The 25,128-nt window shown below is 45.0% G+C and overlaps 1 protein-coding gene across 1 annotated transcript; it reads left to right on the top strand.

Moving 5' to 3' along the window:
* Positions 1-733: 733 nt before the first annotated feature.
* On the top strand, positions 734-8,879 carry LOC135442240 (somatotropin-like). The gene is made up of 5 exons (XM_064701828.1): positions 734-782; positions 4,680-4,843; positions 5,420-5,536; positions 5,902-6,063; positions 8,602-8,879. Exons 1-5 carry the CDS (start codon positions 734-736, stop codon positions 8,800-8,802), a joined length of 693 nt encoding a protein of 230 aa, XP_064557898.1. The 3' UTR covers positions 8,803-8,879.
* Positions 8,880-25,128: the final 16,249 nt, after the last annotated feature.

Raw genomic sequence — 25,128 nt, 5'->3', positions numbered from 1 at the left:
GAAAACCCTCCAGCAGAAGATATTTTGGGCATTTCCATGGGACTGTGGCACTGCTAGAGCTGGGATTTGAGCTCACCACCTTCCCTGTCCACCCCACTGGCATCCCCAAGGACAGTGCATTCATTTGGAGAGGCACTGACCAAGCAATTCAGCCCAGGGGGGTTAAGGCTGATGGTTCCTGAGTGGCAGCTCATGCTGGGAGACACATAATAATGTCAGATCCACTGGTGGAGAGAGAAACTAAAAAATTTGGAATGAATTACTCTTCCCAGAGTCTGTTTTTATTCCCTGCTGCTGCCTCTTCCTGGACAACTTGCTGTTGCTGCATTTCAATTTAAAAGACTTATTAAAAAATCACTGGAAAGGGGCAAAATTGACTGACTTTGCTTTTTTTCCAGCAGAAGAGATGAAATTTATTTTTAATTTACCTGCATCTATGCAATCATTACCTGCTTTCCAGCTGTGTTGCTAATGAGTGTCAGGACCATCATTTTACTAATGGAGAAACTGAGGCGTGGGCAGTGACCATGACATTCCCCAGAACATGGGTAGGGATTATTCTTGGGATTTGAAACCCCTTTATCTGGTTCCTGTGCTGCAGCCCCAAGCCAGTCACATGGAAATTGCACTTCATAGATAGCAGTCTTACTGCTTTTGCACACTTCTCTGTATATGATTTTTCTTATGGGTAATTATTATGGAAAAACAATTGCAGAAACAGGGGAGAGCAGTAATGGTCCGTGTGGCAAATGAGCATGAGCAGCAGACCTCCAGGCTGACTGGTAAAGCAGAAAAACAGTGTGGTTTAGATTGGTTTAGTAAGGAAGCAGGCTAAAAAAAACCTCCAACCAACATTTATGGATGCAGAAAACAGGAGGGTTTTCAGAAAAAATTATCGTAAAATACATTTCCACATGTTGGAAACTGGAATCAGAGCTGCTTGAACACGGGTTGCTGGTTTGGCATAGACTGAGTTGCAGTCCTGGACCTCTTTAGCATAAAAGAGGCTACAAGAAAGATGGAGAGAGACTATTTACAAGGCAGTGTAGTGACAGAACAAAGAGGAATGGTTTCACACTGACAGGACAAGGGGGAATGGCTTCACACTAACAGAGGGCTGAGTTGGATCCCATATTGGGAAGAAATTCTTGGCTCTGAGCATTGTGAGGCCCTGGCAGAGATTTCCCAGAGAAGCTGCTGCTTGGAAGTGTTCCAGGCCAAAATGGATGGGGCTTGGAGCCACCCGGTCTAGTGGAAAGAGTTGTAACAAGATAATTTTTAAGGTCCCCTTCAATCCTGGTCATTCTATGAATTTATGTTTCTAAAATCTTTCCAAATGGGTTCCGGGAAATTGTGCAGTCCTACCTCCAGTAAGCAGAATCCATAATTTCCAGAAGGAATTTACCTTCTGAGCAGTGAGCTGGAAGAAGTATCAATTGCCATTTCAATCCTCTGTCAGTCATGTCATTGCCTTCCAATGCACAGAGCCAGGCTGTGGGCTGGCAGTGGCTCCTTGGTCAGGACTTACCAGCTGTGCTTACCCAGGAAGGTCCAGGTTAGGAAGGTTGGGATAGGAAGGTAAGGATAAGCTAGGAAGGTCCTCTCCACACAGCCACCCCAAGATGGGGGGTTTCTAGGAATCAGGGAGCACATAAACCTGCAAGGAGAATTGTTTCACTTCTTTAGTGAAACTTGTTAGAGTAGGTGATGCTCAGGGCAAGGTGGGTGGATGTGTGAACATGCTGAAGAGAAGTGGGGTTTTTCTCTCTTTCAATAAAGAAAAGGAACTCGGAAATGACAAGTGATTTTAAGAGATACTGCTTTAGGTTGCAAATGCCTGTGTCTGAAATCTAGAAAAATGCTAAGTTGAGATTTAAGAGCTTATGCAACTACAGTTTTGCCAGTGGTGTGCCCAGCCCAACACTTCAGTCACATCACCTTCCGCACAATGCTTCTTTCTCATTTAATGCCCAGAAATTATTGGGGACAACCCAAGGCTCAGAGGAATTGCACAGGCTGATCATCGCAGCATCTCCATGCTTGGCTACAACATAAGAAATGTAGACTTAGAACCATGCTTTCCCTAACAGAACTAGAGAGCCAGCCAGTGACAGCGAGAGGCAGTAGAACATGGGTGCAAGGTGCTGCAGTGGTACATTTTCATCATTCACAGGCAGCAGGGCGTGGGTTGTGCTGAGGTGCTGCTGCTCTGCTCATCTCTGACAAATATTGATATATTTAAACATAATCTGGACTAGAAAAACACAGCCAGATGTTGCTGGCTCTTGGGTGACGGGATACCTGATAGTCATTCCCACTTGTGCAAGGACTGACATTTACCTTGTGACACCACCACACCTCCACCCCAGGGGCCTTTCAGAACAGATCATGCTCTCCACAGCATGTTTATTAACCACCTCTCCACCCCATGCTCCAGCTGCACCAGGGATGACGCTGCCTCTTGGAAACTGGACCCACAGTGGGAGGCATGGCAAACACAAGGTCAGTTCAAATCAGTGTGGTTTGGGGTAATCAGTGTCTTATGAGGACTAAAAGGCCTTCAAGACCCCTTCCCTGGAGTTGCCCATCTGAGGTTCTGTTTCATTTTGCTCAAAAGCAAGTGTAGGTGTGCTGTGGGGCCAGGCTGAGCTGGGCTTGGAGCACCCTGGTCTAGTGGAAGGTGTGCCATGGCAGGGGCTTGGAATGAGATGAGCTTTAAGGTCTCTTCCAACCCCAACTATCCCATTATTTTATGATCCTCTTCCCCACCTTTTCTTCCCTATCTCTTCTACTTCCTTTCCACAGCAACCCTCTGCTTAGTCTGCTTAGGAGCAGGAAGATGTTCATAACCAGATCTTCTCACAGACTGAGAAACTTCCCAGAGCTCTGGCAGTTGGATTTGCAGTGGGTAGGCTGGAACCCAAACAAGTGCCTAGGCATGACAGCTCTTTGTCACACCCACAGCAAACCAGCTCAGCAATGCTATTTGCTGAATATTTGATATTTTTGTAGAAATTGAAAGAAATAGGATTAATCTGACAACATCCATCCAGCTCTATCCCCACTAACAATACAGGGGAAAACATAGGATCACAGAATTGTTTAGGTTGGAAAAGCCCCTGAGGTCATCGAGTCAAACTGTTCCCCAGTACTGCCAAGCCCACCACTAACCTATGTCCCCAGGTGCCACATCCACAAAGCTTCTGAATCCCTCCAGGAATGGGGACTCCACCACTGCCCACGACAGCCTGTGCCAGGGCTGTACAACCCTTTTGAGGAGATCATTTTCCCTCATATCCAACGTGAACCTCCCCTGGCATAATCTGCCATTTGCTTTAAGTCAGAAATCTCCCAAAATGGTCAGTCAGGCCTGTGAACTGTGAGCCAAGGCTGCAGAACCAGACAGGAAAAAGCAGGTGGACAAAGCAAATTCTACCATATAAAAGCATTGATGTGACTTTGGATGGGTATTCCAATGACCAGAAAACTTCTATTTGCAATAAACAGCAGGATATGGCAAAATCATTGAACACTGACTTTTACCATGAGGCAAACAACCTTCACAACTTGTGCATTTGTGTATAAATTACTGCAATGAGGCAACACCTCTGCGAACAGCTGTGCATTTATGCACAGAGAAGATGCACAGTTGTTGTGGTCGTAGACACACAGATCCATTTTAAACAGACTCCCTGCTATATAAAGGGTGGCTCAACAGTTCCCCTTGACAGATGAAAGGAGAAAATATTCGCTGTCAAGCAACACCTGAGCAACTCAACAGGCAGAAATGGCTCCAGGTACTTTTTATTACAGTTTTAAAGGATTTGTCAGTGCTGCCATGTGTGTAGGGTGAGAGGAGATGATGATGGGGTGGTATGTGGTGGGATATGCACACTCTGTGACAGCCCTAACTTAAACTATTGCACTTCATAAACCAATGAAAAAGAGTACCTTTCCCTGCAATGTGACTTTAATTCATGAATTAATCTTTAGTCCAAATAGCCCAAATCCTACAGGCTCCAGGGCATTTCTCCTCCAAGGGGTATTTGTCTAAGATTAAGTTTGTGGTCTTCGCAGCAGACAGACACTAGTGTGAGTCAGATGTCGAAGGCTGAAAACATTTAAGGTTGACAAAGGTCACCAAATTCTGCAGTCATATCCCAGAGAGCCACTCAGAGCGCAGGTAATGCCACCATCTCTCACCCAGTGAGGCAGACAGACAGCATCACATCAGCAGTACAGCCTAAACCATGGCTACAGCGAGGTGCTCCCAGGCCTTCACCTGGCACTCATCATCCCCTGCTTGCTCACGTAACCAGAGTGCACCATGCTCTTTTCATGTGGGCAAGGACCCATGAGAAAAGGAAAACCATGAGTGTATCAGGGAAAACCTTCAGGACACATACTAGTTTTCATGGAGCAGCCATGACTCCACGCAGGAATACACTGCTGGTAACACTAGGAGAAGCACAAGCTCTTGTTGGGGGCAGGTCTTGGTGAAAGGGTTTCAAAGAATTTTGGAGAAGGCTAAGCTTACTCTTGGTGCCAAGAGGCACCAGGGAAGACAAGCCTTCAGACAGCATGGACAGAAGAGACTGGGAATTAATTCCCAGGTGCCACTCCCTCCTCAACCCGGTTTCCTGAGGACAGCTAACACCTTCTGCTGTGCTTTGCTGCAGGGTCATGGTTCTCTCCTCTCACCATTGCTGTGATCACTCTGGGACTGCAGTGGCCACAGCAAGCTGCCACCTTCCCCACCGTGCCCCTTTCCAGCCTGTTTGCCAACGCTGTGCTGAGAGCTCAGCACCTTCACCTCCTGGCTGCCGAGACATACAAGGAGTTTGTAAGTGCTGTGGTCACTGCTCATCTCCTCTGCTTTGGTTTGATGGCTTCAGGACTGTGTAACAGACACCTTTCAACTACTGGTGTTTCCTTTGTTCTCTTTTGCTGAGGAGGGAGGGTGAAAACAGGATAGGTTATGTCCCCTCAGACTGGACCCTGTTTCCTCCTCTTAGCCCTCTGCCCCCTACTCTGATCCTGCTCTTTCCCCCTTCCCAGGACTTTGGCTGCCCAGGATCAGCTGGGACATGGCACAGATATGTGACAAGATTTTCCTGTGTTGGTCACCTCTGGCCCTGGGAGAGTCTGAGTGCTTAAAACTATCTAGTTTCTTCTGCTGACAGGAGTTGGCATGAGCTGTCCTAATTTAGATGTGGTTTCTGTTTACCTCAACACTTTGGCTTAGGAAGACCTTTAGGCCCAGTAGCTATTGTGCCTACACAATATGCCAACCCTATCCAAAGGCACCTCATAATTTACTTCTTGCAAAGAGTAACCATTCAGAACAGCCTGGGAAGTGTCTGAGGTCTCCTCCAGAACATGGGCAATAGATCTGTGTGTATTTGGGATGTCTCCATAGGAACGCACCTATATTCCAGAGGACCAAAGACACACAAACAAGAATTCCCAGGTAGCGTTTTGTTACTCGGAAACCATCCCTGCTCCCGTGAAGAAGGATGATGCTCAACAGAAATCAGTAAGTTTTTTTTCACCCTCAGGGCAAGCACAGACCTGCCTGAAGAGCTCAGCTGTGCTTCACTGCAGGAACAGAGTGTTTTCATTTGTGAACACTTGAGTGCTTCATCCCTCTCCTCCCTTTTTGATTACTTGAACCCTGCATAAAGAAAGAAATACTTTTCTGGGCTACACTGTAAATCACATTCCCATCCCAAGTATGAGAAAAACTATTGTCTGCACAGGTCTGGGTGGTGCTCTTCAGCCTGAAAACTTTGTGTATGCTGAAGCTGTAGGAGTGGTAGCATCTCCAGGTTTTCCAGAGGGAGCAGGACTTGCTATCAAATTCCCCTGCACAGCTTTGACACTTTCTTATCCTAATTTCAGGACATGGAGCTTCTTCAGTTCTCCCTGATTCTCATCCAGTCCTGGCTGACCCCGGTGCAGTACCTAAGCAAGATGTTCACAAACAATCTGGTTTTTGGCACCTCAGACAGAGTGTATGAAAAACTAAAGGACCTGGAAGAAGGAATCCAAGCTCTGATGAGGGTAAGTTGCAGCATGTTGCATTACTATAGAATTAGATTAAATAGAGATCTCCCACAGAGAGGACCCTCAGCTCTCACGGATCCTTGAGATATCTCACCACCTTCCGCTCTGAAGATCAGTAATATCTTTAGGACTTTGTTTACCTTTAGATAATGAGATCCTGATACTGCACATTGGGTTTCATCACTAGGGAGGATAAGAAAACACAGAACAGATGTTAACACCCATTGCAAAGGGATACTGCTCAGGAATCAGAACAATTCACACACAAAGTCTTCCCAAACCCAAACAAAAAATATTCTGTTGTGCTAACAGCAAAATAATGTTTGCTACATCCCCATGCAAAATACTTGAAAATGTGGCAGGTTTTGTGATGATTCACAATATTCTACAAAAACATCTGTGTGCAGATGGAAACCTGCACTCCGGTGTTTCCCTCATACACCAATACAGCATCCAGAGAGCTGAAAGCTGTGGGGTGATCCTTTTCAAGGAAAAACTAATCACAGATTCACAGAATGGTCTGGGTTGGAAGGCACCTTAAAGCTTATCTCCTTCCAACCCCACACCATGGGCAGGACACCTTGCACAAGACCAAGTTGCTCCAAGCCCCGTCCAACTTCACTTTGAACACTTTCAGGCATGGGGCAGTCAAAGCTTCTCTGGGCAACCTGTGCCAGGACCTCACCATGCTCATAGGGAATATTTTCTTCCTAATACCTAATCTAAATCTCTCCTCTTTTTGTAAAAACCATTCCCCCTTGTCCTGTCTCTATCTGTCCATGTAAAAAGTCACTCTCTACCTTTGCTCTAAGTCCCCTTTATAATTTACGTAATTTTTGTTTTGTTACTTTAAATGATTTTAATGTATTATCTGCCAGGACATCTTTTCAGTTATGTTTATTCTGTAATTAAGTTTATCTGGCAGACTCACCCTGTAGCTAGAGCTCTGTGACCTGCAGCTATGGGAAATGAGTCTGGAATGCTGTTTACATCTTCCAGCATTAAAATGAAAGTCAGACTCAGAGAGTCAACAGAGACTTCTGTCCTGGCACTTCAGCAGGAGAAAGGAGGGATAGGTATCAGTATCACATCCAGATTTTTGTGTGGGTGAGAAATTCTTTACTGTGAGGGTAGTGAGGCCATGGGACAGGTTGCCCTGAGAAGCTGTGGCTGTCCATCCCTGAAAGTGTTCAAGACCAGGTTAAAGGGGGCTTGGAGCAACCTGGTCTAGTGGAAGTTTCCTGGTCCATGGCAGGGAGGCTTCAAATGAGATGGTCTTTAAGGTCCCTTCCAACCCAAACCAGTTTGTGACTTCACAATTCTATGATTTTAGTCTCCGGCTTAGGCTTTAGGGAATAGTACACAGAAACCAGCCAAACAATCATATTTCACCCATTTAAGGCTCCTTTTCCTTAACCAAAACTTACCTGTTTGTGGTAGCTGGTGACCACAGCAGGGCAGGAGGAGTGCAGCTCTCAGCTCCATATGTACATGGCTTGGGTCCGGGTTAGAGCTTTGTTTTCTGGCAAAGAGGGAGGAAAGAGAGAATTATTTGCCTGGTTCTATCTCCTTGACTGGAGGAGGTACAGAGAAACCCTGCAACTTACTCTTTATTTTAAAACCCCAAAGACACACTCCTCCCTCCCTGCAGCCCTGTGCCCACTCCCTTCTCGCTGTAGCATCACTCCTGCATCACCGCTCTTCCTGCAAACACATACACTCAAAAATATGTTTGAAATATTTTTTAAGACTGGAGGGAGAAAACCGTGACCTCATTTAAAGTTCAGTGGGAACTGTGGCACAAGTCCTGTGGAAGATTGTAGAATCACTGAGGTTGGAAAAGACCTCTAAGATCACCAAGTCCAAAACTGACCACTGCCTCGTCAATCAGACCAGAGGACTAAGTGCCATGTCCAGCCATTCCCTGAACACCTCCAGGGACAGTGACTTCACCATCTGCCTGTGCAGTCCCTTCCAATGTTTAACAATCCTTTCTGCAAAGAAATTCTTCCTGATGTTCAACTTGAAACACCTCTGGCACAGCTTGAGGTTGTGTCCTGTTGTCCTGTCACTTGTTCCCTGGGAGCAGAGCCTGACCCCCCCCTCAACTCCACGCTCCCATCAGGGAGTTATAGAGAGTGAGAAGGTCCACCCAGACCCTTCTTTTCTCTAGTCTGAGCCTTCCCAGTTGCTCCTGATGCTCCATTCCCTTCTCTGGACATGCTCAAGCACCTCAATGTCTCTCTTGCCACGAGGGCCCCATTACTGCCCCCGGGACTGGAGGTACCCCAGCAGTGCCAGGGGGCTGTTACTGCCCTGGCCCTGCTGAACACACCATGGCTAACACCAGCCAGGTGCCACTGGCTCCTTGCCCACCTGGGCACACCCGGGCTCATGTTCAGCCACTGGCAACCAGCCCTCTCAGGGCATTCCCAGCCACTCTGCCCCAGCCTGGGGCACTGCAGGAGGCTGTTGTGGCCCATGTCCTTCCCAGGCCCCCAGCACCTCCCCCAGCACCTCCAAATCCTCTTGCAGGAGCTGCAGGACCGAGGCCCCCGGGGTCCCCAGATCCTCAAAGCCACGTATGAGAAATTTGACATCCACCTGCGCAGCGAGGACGCGCTACTGCAGAACTATGGCTTGCTCTCCTGCTTCAAGAAGGACCTGCACAAAGTGGAGACCTACCTGAAGGTGATGAAGTGCCGGCGCTATGGAGAGGGGAACTGCACCTTTTGAGCCCAGTGATAGTTCCCTTCCTGCTCCAGCCCCTTGCTGACCATGGCTGCCCTACTCCTCTGAAAGAAAACTGGAGAATAAACCTGCTACCCCATACTGCCAACATGTCTGCTTTTTGGGGTGGGACAGGCTTCTGTGAGGGGCTGGGAGGGAGGAGTGGCCAATGGGACAGGGTGGATTTGGGGCTTAGGATGTGTATTTGGGATTAAAGAAGCGTATTTGGAGCTTGGGGGGATAGGGGAAGCAGATTTATGGATAGCTTTGTACGGGGGAGTAGGTTTGGGACTGTGGGTAGATTTGGAGCTGGGGAGGAATTTGGGAGTGGATTTGGGGCTGAAGTGTGGATTTGAGTCCGAGGAGGGTGGATTTGGAACTAGGGAGTGAAGATTTTGAGCTGGGGTATGGATTTGGTGCTGAGGATAGATTTGAGGAGGTGGGTTTTGGGTTGGAAGGGATAAAGTTGCTCCAAAACATGTGGAGCTAGTACTGATGGTTGGATTTAAGGCTTCAAGGAACAGAGTGCAATAAGGAAAAAAGTGCAAGAGAAGGTGGAATAGGCTTGTATCCCCAAAGAAGACTTTCCAGAGACATTTATTTGGAAAAAGTTCTGGGAAAAGGTCCTGCTGTATTTTATCTTAATTTTTCAGTATGAAGGTGGTGAAGACCTGTCAAAGGTACTCAGAAAAGCTGTGGCTGCCCCATCCTTGGAAGTGTTCACAGCCAGATTGGATGGGGCTTGGAGCAACCTGGTCTGGTGGAAGGTGTTCCTTCCCAAGGCAGGGGGGTGGAATTGGGCAATTCTTCTTAAGCCAGGCCATTATAGGATTCTATGCTGTGGTTCTATGAGTATGAAATAGTCTGTCTTGGTGATGGACATTCCATCCCCAGAGCCCCAGTCCTGGGCTGTGACACATGAGCACTGCCACAGCCATGTCCCGGCTCTGCCTCCTCTGTTTCCAGGTGACTACAGGCAGTTGTTCAGACCTGCTCACACATCCCATGTGTGTTCTGCTCCTTCTGGCCTTGCTACTGGCAGTGGACCGATGCCCAAGGTGCTCCTGGAAGCCCTTCCAGCACCCCTGCCCTCCCCATGGTGTCAGCTGCTGGGCTGCTGCCATGCTGGCCTGACCACTGTGCCACCAGTGGATGGGATCTCACCATCTTGTGGGTACCCACCTACTGGGATACACAAGAGAGATGATGGACTTTGGACCTGGTTAGCATAAGAGATGTGGTAAACAAAATGCCTTGGCAAGAACAGACATCTTTCAAGATTGCAAGAATATTAAATCAGACAGACTTACCAGAAAAGAGAAATGATATTAAGCTCTGCAAGCAAGAGATGTTGTAAAATGTATGTTTGTTTATGTGATGATTAACCAAATCATTGTAGTAAAACATTACTAGCCTTCCTAAAATAGTATATAAGCATTTGTACTCCACAGTAAATTCAGATTCTTTAACCATCTCAAAGTCTCTGATGCATGGACAGAGGACTCTTCAACTAAAGTTGAAAAGAAGGGTGCTTATTGCAGCACGCTGGACACATGTGGAATCATTTCCAAATACCTGTGCAAGGAGTCACAGACTCCTGCTGTCTATTTATACAGGAAATGTTTTACATATCCAAGCAGTTTCTAAGGACACAAAATGCATTATCATTACCTGCCTGCTTTGTATTATTATCAGCTGAATATCCATTATGGCTGCACAACTGTACTCCCTTAATTGGGTCAGTGAGATTTTAAAATAAGGGAGTGGGTGTATGGGAGGAAGAAAGCTGTCTTCCTCATGGTGAACTCTTCACCCATGGCCAGCTGGCAGGACTTTTTGATCTGCTGGTCATGGTCCAAGCCTCTCCTAACTGTTTGATTATTCTTAAGGCAAGGTATTTCTTAAGGCAAGGTATTTCTATGGTCTCTGCTCCTTCACAATTGCTACATCTACCCCTGTCACTCCTACCTTCTCTTTCCTAATGTATTTGTCACTCTCTAACTAAGGTGCTTGATTCTTGCCACCTATATTACTAACTTAGCTGCTTAACTAATTTTAAAATCTTAACTAAAATATGCAATCTTCTACTATCCCAGTTATATTCCCAGCTGGCCCCTCAACTCATCTACAGTTTTCAATTATCCTAAATACATTTCCAGCTGACCCCGTGACTCATCTTCCTCATCTCTCCAATTGTCAATACCCACCGACCCACAGAGCCCCTTCAAATTCCTCTCCTCAACTTGGTCTTGCTGGTAACTCCTTCTGGGACAGCTGGGAGAACCTGGCAGAAGACTTGGTAGTTCTGGGAGGCTTGTGCTGCACCACTAGGGAGAAACCAGGTTGGCCATGCTATGGCATTTCCAGGCAAACCCTGCTTCTACATCAGCAGCAGAATTTGCAGGAAAAAGGGTTTTTCTGAGGGGTGACAGTGTGATTAATTTCTTTGTAGAGATTTCACTGATGTCAGAGACTAAAATTGTTCAGGCCTCAAACATTGATATAAAGTTTTGCTCATTGTAACAAAACCTCTATAAAGAAGCTAGAATCAAAGAAGCCTCCCTGACGATATCTGATGGGGACTTTGACCTGTTAGTTAAACCACTAAGACTAGATAAAGAGAAAACCCATTATAACCAGGGTGATTGACATAGAACATTCTGGAATATAATGGGTTGATCTGGGTTGGCAGACAGGAGAGGGCGTCAGCACAACTTGGATTGACAAGGCCATACAAGGAAAGGAGGGGGGGAACAGGGAGATGGATACACTGAGTCACTGCCAAGTGGTGGGAAAACTTGGGAATAAACAACTGGGCAGAAACCATCATGAGGGGATAAAACGGGGGGTACATGGACCAAACCATTGTACTTAACAAACACTGAATAGTGTTTGTTAAGTACAATGGTTCGGTCCATAATAACTTTTACAATAAAACAACTGCAAAACTCATGAAAACACACTACCACCGGTATGTCACCACCCAAAGACAAGATGCCTTAGCCCAGTCACTCCACTGGACCATAAGGAGGATGCTGTGAACAGCCACGTCCTGGAGACACACTCAGTTATTTCAGCCTCTTCATCATCCTGAGGGACAATGTATCCCCCTGCATGCAATTGTCCTGTTAGGGTTAGGGTTTTCCTGTGATTGGTGAGAACATCCCCTTTAGCCATCAGAGCCCTCATAGTCTTCACAGTCCCCACTGATCCAGGGTTTCTTCTTCTGGGGATTCCTCCTTGCTTTTGGAGGCTCTCACCCCAAGCTGTTCTTTTTTCTTGCACAATTAAATTATTTGAAGGATCCATACATCTGAGACTGTGATGTGGGAAACCAGGGGTTGAGCCAGTAAGGAAACCCAGTCTGACTGTGTGAGTGTAGAAGGTGGAGCTGCCAAGGGGCCTCAGTCCCAGCTCAGGTGGTGTGAGTGTGACTGCCAGAGTGGGTCCTGGGTGGTCCCACATGGAGCAACAATCCTCAACAATGGAACAACATAGAACATCAATCCTCAACAATCTGCTGATGGGACCCTAGACCATTACCTTTGGAGTCTCTTTGACCAACACCTGACTCCCAGCACCACATTAGTTCACCTTGGAACTCTGAAGCATGAAGGAGCCAAAGTATCCATGTTAGAATTCCTTGAGCAGATTCCATCTGAATTCCAAATGTCTGCTGCTATATTTGTCGGGTGATTTTGGTCTCTCTGTTGGTGCAGTGGGTGAAGTAGCTGGAGTGGGTTGAGTATGAGTGTGCAGCCTGGGCAGTGTAAAGCAGACAGGAGCCCTCCCAAGGCCTGCAGGGCCTTGAATCCCCCAGTAAGGCAGGCAGGGCTTTGGGGTCTCTTGCAAATTGTTCAGGGGAGTGGGGTCCCCCATAAACCTTGCAAGGGAGTCTTGTTGGTTTGGAGCCTCTTGTAAGGTGTGCAGGTGTGTACCTAGACTTAAGCAGGAAGTCCATTACTCACTCATTTCTAAGGTTGGGAATGTGCCATAGCTGTATTATACAAATGCATGAAAGTAATTAAATTATTTGTGATTTGGTTTTCTAGTTGTAAACAAGCAAAAAAAAAAAGAAAGGTGTCTTGCTTTTTTACAGCATCAGAGTAGATGATGTGATGTTGTGTTAACAGATGGAACCCTGGAATTGTTTGGGGTTGGTGTGTGGATGTATTAAATTTATTCATATTTTGCTATTGTAGCAAGGCTTTGTCCTCCCATTTTTTCTGCAATCCTTCATGCAATGCGTACTTCATGTGAGATGCTTCCACACTTTTGTGTATGCTTCTCTGGGCCACAGGATGCCAACACTATTCAATTCCCTGGATATCAGACATCTAAATATAAATTTAAATATTTGATATTATCATCTCTGGCTCAGTTCTCTGGGACATGATTCACGCAAGCTATTTTTACTGTTTCCCTTAGGATGAGTTGCATTGTTTCCTGGAAGTGCTTGTTTCTCTCCTTTGGCTGTGAAGAAAGCTGGAGTGAACCTAGAAGAATCTGGATAAAATATGGCTCTGGTGATGCTTTCAGCTCCCAGTTGCCTTTACTCATGCATACAAATAGAGAACCATAGAAACTACTATAGAACCATAGAATAACATAATTGTTTGGGTTGGCAGAGACCTTAAAAGATCATCCTCTTCCAACCCCTGCCATGAGCAGGGTTGCTTCCACCAGATCAGTGTGCTCCAAGCCCCATCCAACCTGGTCTTGAACACTTCCAGGGATGGGGCAACCACAGCTTCTGTGGGCAGCCTGAGCCTGGGCCTCACCATCCTGAAAATTAAGAGTATTTTGCTTATGCCTTAAAATTGCTTGTGCCTGTTAAAATATTGCATGTGTGCATTTGACTTCTTAATCCACTCTTCCAAGGACACCGGAAGAGTCTGGACCAACATCCTCAATTCAGTTTGGTGCAGCAGTTCTGATCCTGAGAAAATGTCCTCTCAAACCCTTGTTCCTCTTTGTAGTGGGTGACTTTGGCTGGATGCCAGGTGCTCAGCAAGCTGCTCTAGCACTCCCCTTCCCAGCGGGCAGGAGAGGGAAAATAAGACAAAAGGACAACAGGTTGAGATAAGGCAGTTTACTAAAGCAAAAAGAAAGCAAATTTTTTGCATGCATAAGCAAAGTGGAAGAAAGTTTAACATCTACTTCCAATGGTCAGTCACTTCCCCAGAAGTAGGATTTTTGCATGCATAACAGTTGCTCTGGAGGGCAAACACTGTAGGATAATGAATGCCCACTGTTCTTCCTCCCTTCCTTAGCTTTTATATCTGAGCTAACAGCATACGGTGTAGAATTTCCCTTTGGGTAATTTGGATCTGCTGGCCTGGTTCTGCCTCCTTCCAGGATCTTGTCCACTCCCAGCCCCTTGATGGGGAAAGGGAATGTTAGAGAGCACTGCTCAGAAGTAGCCAAAACACTTGTGTGTTATCAACACCTTTCTATGTACCAATGCAAAATGCAGCACTGTAAAGGCTGCAAAATGAACTTAAATGAACTTAATGAACTGGAAAAATGATCTTAATCTCTGCCAGATCAAATACACTTTTCCAAAAAAAAGATAAAACAACTACCAACCTTGCCTCACATGTATCCCTAGATCACCAGGACTGCAGCAGATCTCCCACCACTGTGAATGAGGGTCATAAGCATCATTTACACCTTGTGATCCATTTTGGACCAGCTTGGGAAAATGTGCAGCTCAGGACAGGTAAGTAATGGAGTCCTGAGTGGTTTTGGAATCCTGAGATGTGTGAATAAGATTTTATGGCGAAGATATAGTTTTGGGTTTTTTATATAAATTTTGGGTCTTTCTCTTTAAAGTAGTTCATCTCTGTGCTGCTTAGCTCTGAGACAAAGGCCATGAGGGAGAGTATTTCAGTGTTTCATGTCTGTCCTGCTTTTGGCTGGGATAGGGATAATTTTGTTCTTAGGCTTTTGATGTTCTCCACTATAAGGCAAAGTACAGATGGATCCATTCCATTCTCTTCTAATCCAGACTCCAAACATGAGCATCTTCTCAGCTGTTCCAGCCTTCTCCTTCCCCTGAATCTTGTGGCTTATTCTGCACCAAAAAACTAGCTGGGGATAATGCATTCCAGCCCATCTCTGCTCCTTTACCACAACACGGAAAAGCCATTTCAGGACAATGATTTCATTATACTTCTTTGATGTGGGATAAAATATTAAAGCAGATTCATACAAAATGAAAGACATTTTACACAGGAAAGAAGTCCTGACAGTAACCTAGATATGCCACAAAAAATGATGCCATCAGTAGGAAAACCTGCCCCTTGCCAGAGAAAAGTGGGGTAAATTATGAAAGATACATAAGGATAGAAGGAGAAATGAAGTGAGTGGAATGACAGAGCAGAAAATAAACACATCAAGGTAAAGGAAATGGAAGATAAAAGTCAGTGGAGGAAAGGGGGAGTGAATGGGGGTTAAATAATTCAAATTAGGATTTTAAGAGTCTTGAGGAAACAAGGGATCATAAGTCATCTAGGAATCACTGGAGGAGGGGAGAGAACCAAGCAAACTCAACATGATATTCATGGCATTAAAAAGAGCTGTTGGATATTTTGTGCCTTGAAATTGAATCGCCCCAAACTGGGCCAAGAGACATTCCCAAGACAAAGTCCAAGAAGCGGGTATTTGCTACAATATATGGTTATAACTCATACATATTCATTGTTTTCCTTAGAAAAGGTGTGGTTAGGCAAACTATTCCTTAGAACTCATCACTTTGTTAGCAGGTGTAGGACACCCTGGTGGTCGCACTGAGGGAGGCTCCACATCTTCCTCAGTGGTCCTTTGATGAAGGCTGGATGCCTTCCTTGCCGTGTGCCCTTTTCACCCTTCTCCTGTAGGTGTGCTCCATCTCTTGTTAGCTGTTTCAGTGATTTCCTCACTGGTTTTAGCAAGCTTTGCCCTCCATTTTTTTCAAGTTTTGTTCCCTGTTTCTTACCAAATTCCATCTAGCTTCTATATTGGCTACTGTGGAAAAGGCCAATCACTTGTTTTTAAATTTTTTAAAGTTTAATAGTAATAAAATGGTTATAAAAATAGCAATATAATTAAAGTAATAAAATTTTGGACAACTAGGGTTAGGACAATATGAGACAATAGAAAGAAAGAGTTATGGACAGGCCAAATACCTTTTTCTGGGCAAAATAAGCCCGAAAAAGGACACACGTTAACAGAGGATTAATCCTTAAAAACAACAGCCTGTTGCATATTCATACACCTCATACATGATGCATAAATTCCATTCAAACAAAGGATTCTGTCTAATCAGTGCCAATTTCTTCCTATTAATCCTGACAGTGTGTTCAGGGCTGAGTGATGTGGGAAGAAGTTTGTTTCTTCTGATAATGGAGATATAAATTCTCTTTCTCTGGTGTACTGTGGCTGCTATCTGGTGCAAGTGCCTCATTCCTTTCTTTAAAAAAATATCCCACATACATACTTTCTATTTTAACATTATGTTATAACCTAAAACTATATACTTAAAAATTAATGCAGCATAACTTTCTAACATAATACATATAATATTCATGAAAAGCCAATCATAAAATATGCATTTTTCACAGTTACAGTGTGTCTTATTCTTGTCCAAGAATGCCTAGGCACAATGCCTTAACCCTTTCAAAATAAGGAATTTGTTTTACATAAAGAAGCAGACGAAATTAGCATAAAAAAGTAAGTACTTAGCACAAGTATACATAAGTGCTTAGCATAAGTTAGCATAAGAAAGCCTGGCAGACCTAGCTTGACGTGGCTGTGACTTGACAACAAGTTTTAGACTTAGTATACCAGAGTATACCAGGCAAGTAGACACTAACTTAAAGTACAGGAATCTGATGCAATGTATTTTTAATAGCTTGCTTATCGAATACTAACCTTAGATGTATAAGGATATATGGTATTTTTGATAAAATTTTTATATAAACCCACTGAAATTTTTAAGTGTTGGACAAGCATTTTGTTGGGGTGCGGACCCCTGCTCTCCCAACAACTAAAATAAAAGCGCTTTTGCAGGGTATCCATTTGTCTGTCAATTTCTCTGAATTACCATTTGGACAGACCTTGACTAGGGTAAATCAGCATGGAGTCCACGTAGTTTTGAGTATTTACACTTTATCAGGACTGTGAGGAAACAATTTGATTGTAGCGATGACATTTTCTGAAAAATCATTTTTTTTAGGATTTTTTTCTCCTGAGAAGCTGAGAGGCCTCAGGAACAAACTGTAAACAATGGCTATCTGCTGCTGTGGAATGCAACAAGTAGATCTGTGATTAGTTTCATGGAGTTATTTTTAATTAATGGCCAATGACATTCAGCTGGCTCAGACTCTCTGTCCGAGACACAAGCCTTTTGTATCATTCTTTCTTTTTCTATTCTTAGCTAGCTTTCTAATGAAAACTTTTCTTCTATTCTTTTAATATTGTTTTAATATAATATATATCATAAAATAATAAATCAAGCCTTCTGAAACATGGAGTCAGATCCTCGTCCCTTCCCTCATCCTAAGACCCCTGCGAACACTGTCACATTTAATTTTTATTTATGCCTCGACATTTTCGGGATTTTATGTTACAAACCCATTTTCTAACATCAGGTGGGAGATTACTGCATGGGCCGAGCCCTAACACGTGGCATGTGTAGAAGGTGTCCAACACGCGTGATCGGCGGTGGTGGAGACTGCCAACATCACAGTCCCTGTGCAGGCAGCCCCTTTACCATGCGGAGGGAAGCTCTGTCTCTGGGGGACTTTGCCTGACAGCCATCAGAAGACAGAAAGCTCCCACCACTGGCCAGCAAGCCATTTTCCCTGCAGGCAAAACCTGCTGTCCAGCAAAAATTTCCCTGGCTAGCCAATGGTCATCTTCATAGGACCGGACTATAGGAGGACCCTTAGCACATAAAAGTTGATAACCGCGCCGTAATTAGTTCCCTCCATCTCAGTTTCTTGGTGGGGAGGTTGGCTTGTTTGACCTCTGCTCGCCTTCTCCTTGCTGTCCTGCTTCTTCCCCGCCTGTCTCCCCTGTTCCGTCTGCCCTCGCTTCGCTGCTTACCCGCAGCAGCCGCACCTGGAACCTGCCCGCCACCCTTGGGAACATCCCGCTGCTTCCCGAGCCTCTCCCGCCGCCGCTGGGAACATCCCGCCGCTTCCCGAGCCTCTCCCGCCGCAGCCCATCGCTGCCCGCGATGCCCTTGTGACGCTGTTCGTGGTTCTGATCGCCGCCACGACCCCGCCGCAGCCTGTCGCGATGCTGTCGGGGGTTCTGGCCGCTGCTGCGCTGCTGCGGCTTGTCCTGCCCGGCACCCAGCCCGAGCGGCGATGCCGAGGGTGTCCCGCCGTCCGTCCGTGCGGCAGACCCGCTGTCCGCGACCATCGGAGCCGCGGCTCTCGGGAGCGCTGCACGAACTCCCCCCGGCAGGGAGTGCACAGACGCCGGCTGCGGATCGAATGCCGACGGTGCATCCCAGGATCCTGGTGGTCACGTCCCTGTCCTCCATTCTCTCTCTGTGTCGTTCTTTTCCCGTCTCTGCTTGACTTTCTGGCCTTTTCTGGTCGGGACATGTGGGAACCCAGGACATCCCTCTGGCTGTCCAGGACGGCCAACGCCCGTGCCAGGGGGCTCAGAAGCCCTGGCATGGAGCCCAAAGCACCTGTGGTTTTGATTATGACCCATGGAGCAAATTACCAACCTTGTATGAAGATCAGCAAGTCACAACAGTTTATGTAGAATAGTAGTGAAGTTATCACGGGGCGGAAAAGTAGATTTTGGGGTTTTTGGTATGGGGGTTCAGGAGGCAAGATGGAGGGAACTGGGCGTGTCCAGCCTTTCTCCTTCTTCTTCTTGGCTCCATCTTCTGCTGTGATGCTGGCACCTACAGATTGGTTTAGAGTAGAAGCTCACTGTCTAACATAGGTGATAGGTATTGGGAAGTAATTGTGAACATTGTATACGTAGTTTTTAGTATAAAGACATAACACCGCCCTGGGGGCAGGCAGAGTGCCTGGAACTGTCCTGCTGGACGGATCTTGGCAGGGCAGGAGAAAATTTTTTATAGATAAGATGCAATAAACAACCTTGAGACCGAGAAATGAAGAGCTCTGACTCCTTCTTCAAGCGCTCGGGCTGGGAAAAGAGACTTATTAACATTCTCGGGGTCACAGTGACCCAAAAGACCCCGAGAGGGACACACACCCACCTTTATCAATAAATAGTTCTCATGTGTAATATTTGGCTCATTTGTGCTTGATTTCATCTGAGAAGTCCGTTAAAATGAACACCCCATGGTTTCTCTTACAGCAGAACACAACAAGGACACAATCCATAAATCAGGACAGATTGAACAATCCCAACAGTTTTGGTCACTTCACACCACAGATGCTGTTGGCCTCAAAGCCTAATTGAATCCTCCCTCACTTCTGCCCTGGTCTTTGATGGATCTGTCTGGACCCCTCCTTAGCCCCTGAACAACTTCAGTCACTGCCTCATTAAAAAGAACTAGCCCATAAATAAGGAGCTTTGCAGCATTAATCCCTGCCCATGCTGCCAGTGCTGCTGGTGACTAAAGCATCTCCAGTGTGAGCTTTACACATCTCCTTATCCCTGGGCAATGCTGTACCCTGAAAAATCAGCAAATGCCCTCAAAGCTGTGAGGCTTGGAGCCTACAAAGGGTCTAATCCAGTCTGAATCACTCTCCCAAGCACTTTCTTCTCCTTTGTTTTTCAGTACTGCTGCTCCTCTTCTCTAGGGAATATGTACTCCCTGGACCAGTAATCTTACCCAGCTCCTGGATGGAGGAACAGCAAACTTTGCCCCCTTGCTTCTACCTGCCTCCATTGCATTAATGTCTGAGTTTGAAATACTACTTTTCTTTCATTGCTCTAATTTCTGGTCTCTTGTGTTGCTCTTATTTCAGCCTTGGCTTTTTTTGCCTGGGGGATTTCCTCCTTTCCTTCAGCCTTACACATTTACACCACTGCTCACACAAACCAAAGCCAGGGCTGGAAGAACCTGCAACACACACCACAGATATAAGCAGGCATGCAAAATTCAGCAATATTGAATTAAGCTTGCTGGTGGGAGGATAATTCCTACTATCAGACGTATTACAGTAATTCCTCAGGATAAGATCAAGATGAGCAGGTCACAAAATTAGGGAAACTCCCAGCTGCAAAGACTTTGCAATCTAAAAGGAAAACCAAGGCAGGAAGTCATCTATAATACATAGGATAGGCAGTGCAGTTAGTAACTTGATTATTTTTGAGAGTAGGAGGAACCTGAGGACAACATAATATGTAGGGAAAGAAAAGGTAATGGAACAAAACGTGGAAGGAAGCAGGTGTCTGAGGATAGCAGCTTACACCAGGAGGGAGGGGAGAGAAATACTAGAAATTGAGAAAGTAATAATTTTTCTTAATGAACTGTAAATATTCCAGTTTGTGGCAAAATTAAAATTTTAAGGTGATAAGGAAGTGATGCTGGCCTGCATCCCCCCAGTGTGGGCAGCTGAGGAGGGGGAGACTCTGTCCTGTTCAAGATCTCCCCACCTGCATTGCTGCCTGCAGCTCTGCTGTCCAGCATTAGAGTGACATGGAGCTACTGGAGCCAGTCCAGAGGAGGCCATGGAAATGCTCCAAGGAATAAAGCACCTGTGTTATGGAGACAGGCTGAGAGAATTTGGTGTTCAGACTGAACACGTGAAAGTTCTGGGGAGACCTTAGAGCCCCTGTCAGTGCCTAAAGGCACTGAGAGAGCCACAGAGGAACTTTGGACAAAGGACTGGAGTGACAGGACAAGAGGGAATGGTTTCACACTGACAGAGGGCAGGGTTAGATTGGACATTGGGAAGAAATTCTTGGCTGTGAGGGTGGTGAACCCCTGACACAGGTTGCCCAGAGAAGCTGTGGATACCTTATGCCTGGAAGTGTTCAAGGCCAGGTAGGACAGGGTTTGGAGCAACCTGGTCTAGTGGAGTGTGTTCATGGCAAGGGGGTGGAATGAGATGGTCTGTAAGGCCCCTTCCAACCCAAACCATTCTGTGATTCTATGGTAAGTCAGAACACTGCAGTACTATATGAAATTAAATTAGAATTTTAATATTTTTTTTTTTGGTTTGTCTGAAATATTGTAGCCAGTCTGGTGGGGAAATATGTCACTATTTACACAGATGTTACACAAATGTTTTCTTCTGCCTTGATTTAGGTCAGCATCTAAATCAACTATACTTTTTCAAAAACTACCTCTGGGAAATTTCACATTCTTACTTCAAACACATTTCCCTACATTTCCCACTGGTGAAATGAAAGCTGGTGGCCACTTGTTCCTGCTCTTACCTTCAGGGAGCTGAAGAAGTAGGCAAAATGTCTGTCTTCTGGTGCGTGTTTGGGTTGGATTTTCTGCCTCTCCAAGCCACTCCTGATACTGAGGGAAGAACAAGCCTCTTTTTCTCAAGTTTTCCACTGTGGATATCTGGGTTACTACCCATAATCGTGTATAGATAAGATCTTTGGCTAACTGGACACCAACAGCTCCAGGGAACTAGAGCAAAACCTCCTGCAGGCAACCACCATCTGGCACTCGACCTTTGGACTGGTGTCCTCTCTAATAATTGTGAAATCATGGTAATTTTGTACAAGAACATTTAATTACTTAATCATATGTAACAAGCATCCTTGAGCTGCTGAGTGAGGCACACACTCAGTGCAATTATTCATAGACATTCAATCTCCATCCCTTTGTAGTGAATATTTAATTAGTTACTATGAGTTTCTCTTGTCAGAGTAACTCCTCACAGGATGGCTTATCTGGTCTGCCTATCAGCTGGTGGGATATCTCAGGGCATCTTCCCCCCACATGAAATTTGCTATTTGGTGAGATAACTCAAGTGGACATCTGTCTGGTAGTGAGTTATTTCTTGTGCCATTGAGGTGGCATTCCCAGCTGACAATAAACATCTTACCCTGAGAGTGAGATTGAAGGAAGAGAAGCTTGAATTTCTGACTGGCAAACACTTCACTTTACAAGCTGTAAAAGCTACACAATACTTTCACAAAGCAGAAGTCTTCTGCACATTTCCTGGAAGTGTGTGAGGCTTTTCCCTGAAGTCAGGACCACACTTTGTGGTTACTCTTCCAGACGTTGAGCGAAAGGACTCTATGTGTGATTGACTCATCATCAATTGGTGTAAATTACATTGACTCCTAATCGACACTATTTCTTTGCTAGCTATAATATAGGCACGTTTATACTGTGCACTGTTTTACGGAAATCTATTAGTAGTTCTTTGTTTTAACCCGTGTAGTAAGTAACTCTGTTTAAGGCCTTTTGTCTGTTAATCTTCTGTCTATTCATTCAGTAACTCATTTTATAATAGGCCTGACTGGCAATTCCTGAGAACTTGCAAGCCAGAGCTTTGAAGGTGCAGGCTGTCTGAGTAAAGCTGCTGCCAAAAATCTGAACCTAAGGCAGAGCTGGTCTAAAGGCTCCCACTTCATCTACAACAGGTTTAGAAACACAGTCATGACAAATATTCCTCTATATTTTATCCCTTTAAAAAGGAGGTTCTTTCCAACCTTCCTGCTACCAAAGACAACTCAATGTGAACATTAGGAGGAGGAAGTGGAGAATGAGGAGGAGAACAAGGATGAGGACAAGGAGGATGAGAAGGAGGAGGAGGTGGAGGAGGTATATCATGAACTTGCATTTTCACTTTGAAATATGTGAATGACTTCTCCAGCCCCAATGCAATCTTCATATGAACTAGACCCAGCAAACCAAACCCTCTGGATCTGGAGGGCTATGGAGCTGCCATGCTCCATGGAGTTCTCCCCACCTCCAGTGAAGTACCTGCTTTGCCTAACTAATTTGTGAAGGAAGAGCAGCCTTTTGCCTGAAGTTACCACTTTAGGAAAGTAAACCTAATCTCAGCTGTGTTAGAACACTTCAGCCTAAACCTAGAAATGTTTATTGCAGTGTGCTGAGCCACTGCCTTGCTGGAATTGCAGTCTGGGGACTCCATGCCATCTGTACAGGACAGGCTGTAGAACTGGATTGCATCTCCCATCATGGTGTCACATGCATCCTATAGGGATCATAAAGGTTGGAAAAGACCTCCAAGATCACCCAAGTCCAATTGTATGAACATATGGAACCTCACCCAGAAAACATGAACATACAGAACAACAAAATTTTTCCTATATTTCCAATTGTGAACAACCTCACAATTTTTCAGTAAAAAATGTTTTAGAAAATAAGCTGAGAAGAAATAGTAATTTGCCAGCTTGATGTCTTGTCCAGCATTTGATAAGGACTCTAGAATACCTCCCTGAAGAAGACAGGCTGAGAAAGTCAGTGCTGTTGAGCCTGGAAAGCAGAAGGTTGCCTTGATACCTTGAGAAGGCTGACCTAGAGCAGAGGCTAGACAGAATTAAAGAATAAAGTAGGGATTTATTAAAAGGCCTCAATGGATTCACCTTGGGCAGTACAAGAGCCCAGGCAGGGCTACACCCAAGATGAACCCAAAATGGTCACAGAAATGGATGACTGGTCATGAAGTCTCTCACTTTTATAAGTTCTTGTCCATTTGCATATTGGGGTAATTGTCCAATTACAGCTTCAGATTATGAAGTCCCATCCTTCTTGTTTTCTCTCTTCAGACTACCACTGTTTATGCTCTGGGGCCTGAAACTTGTAATGGTTGTCCTTGGTCCCAAGCTAGAAAAGGAATTGTTTTGTCTCCCTACTCTGTGAAGAGACCTTACCAACACTTAATATGATGCACACCTAGGGAGCACAGAATCTTAAAAATATGAAAGCTAAAACTTTAAGCATCACCTGGATACTTCAGAACATCTTCCGTTATCTGAAGGAGCCTACAAGGAAGACAGAGAGGAACTTTGAATCAGGAAATTTAGAGACAGGACAAGGGTCCAGACTGAAAGAAGGGAAATTTTGGTTAGATATCAGGAAGAAGTTCCTCCCTGTAAGAGAGGCAAGACCCTGGCACAGGTTTCCCAGAGAAGCTGTGGCTGCCTCTGTAAGAGCCGTAATGAGGGATGCAGGACTCCAGGTGGCTCTTTAAAATGCAGTTTATTGTATCCGATACATTACAGCAGTCCAGGGTTGTGGGTGACAGAGCTTGTGCCCACAGCTGTGAGCTCCAGCCGCAGGCAGGCCTGGAGACCCTTTGGTTTGCATTATATACTTTTCTTTGCTGAGCATCTTAATACAGAAGAACCAATCTATACCTTAACTTTTACCTATAGCCTATCATAACTACTATAATTACCATATTCATGTTACTATTCTCCAGTCAGTAAAACTTAGTACGTTACAGTATAAGCTAGAAGTTGTGTTTCAGTTTTCTTGCAGTGGAAAATTCTGAGACCTTTTTCTGCTTGCAACATTGGCAGGCTTATTTGCCTGTGCTATCTTTCTGCTTGGCAAAAAAATCCTTTCATTTGAGGTGGTTTTATTCTTTGCTCTAAGTCATAAAAACCCCTTCTAATGAACATACCCTTTACCTCCTTGGTTATCCAGTAAGACTGGCTCATCAATCCTTTCTTTCTATATCAAAACTTGCTTCCATCTCTATTTCATTCTCAGGTTCTACATTCAAAAATCTTTCTGCCAAGCATACATATCTGTGAGACCTTCTTGTCAAACTTTCATCCTTCCCAATATGCCTCCTTTCTGGAAGTCTTAAAGGCCAAGTTGGATGGGGCTTGGAGCAGCCAGGTCTAGTGAAATATGTCCTTCCCCATGGCAGGGCAGTGGAACTGGATGATCTAATAAGGTCCCTTCCAACCCAAATAATTCTATCATTTGCATAAAGTGATACCCAAATTGGCAATCAGTTGAATATTAACAGCTTCAGAAGAAGGTCTGAAATATCCATGACTACAGCACAGTGACAAGGGGATCTGCCAGATGTTGCACAAGGTGTGTCTCACCTGGCAATATCCAAACACAAGTTTTTGACAGTGTTTAAGAATTTACAATGTATTAAATCTTCCAAGGATCTTTGAAGAGAGTTGTCATTTCTAACAGCTAGGATTCTGGAATAATCTCTGAAATCCAGTGTGATCCTTCCACAGGCGATGGATATTAATCTATCTCTCTGTTGCCCACATGAAACAGAGAGACCTTTAAAACCAGTATTGCTTCCCATTTATGAATCAAGGGAGAATTGGACCCATTTTTTTTCTGTAACTTTGCTATACATAAATCAAGGCACAGACATGCTAACTGCATCACACAATAACTTCAAAGTGCTTGAGAGACAACAGAAGTTGTCA

The sequence above is a fragment of the Zonotrichia leucophrys genome, chromosome 1 (assembly GCF_028769735.1).
Source record: "Zonotrichia leucophrys gambelii isolate GWCS_2022_RI chromosome 1, RI_Zleu_2.0, whole genome shotgun sequence".
Classification (NCBI taxonomy): Eukaryota; Metazoa; Chordata; class Aves; order Passeriformes; family Passerellidae; genus Zonotrichia; species Zonotrichia leucophrys.
This window is presented reverse-complemented; position numbering and strand designations above follow the sequence as displayed.

Coding starts and splice junctions, on each gene's coding strand:
- LOC135442240 (XM_064701828.1), top strand. CDS start 734: ATGGTCCGTGTGGCAAATGAGCATGAGCAGCAGACCTCCAGGCTGACT. Junction 4,844..5,419: donor CCGAGACATACAAGGAGTTT/GTAAGTGCTGTG, acceptor ATGTCTCCATAG/GAACGCACCTATATTCCAGA. Junction 5,537..5,901: donor ATGATGCTCAACAGAAATCA/GTAAGTTTTTTT, acceptor TCCTAATTTCAG/GACATGGAGCTTCTTCAGTT.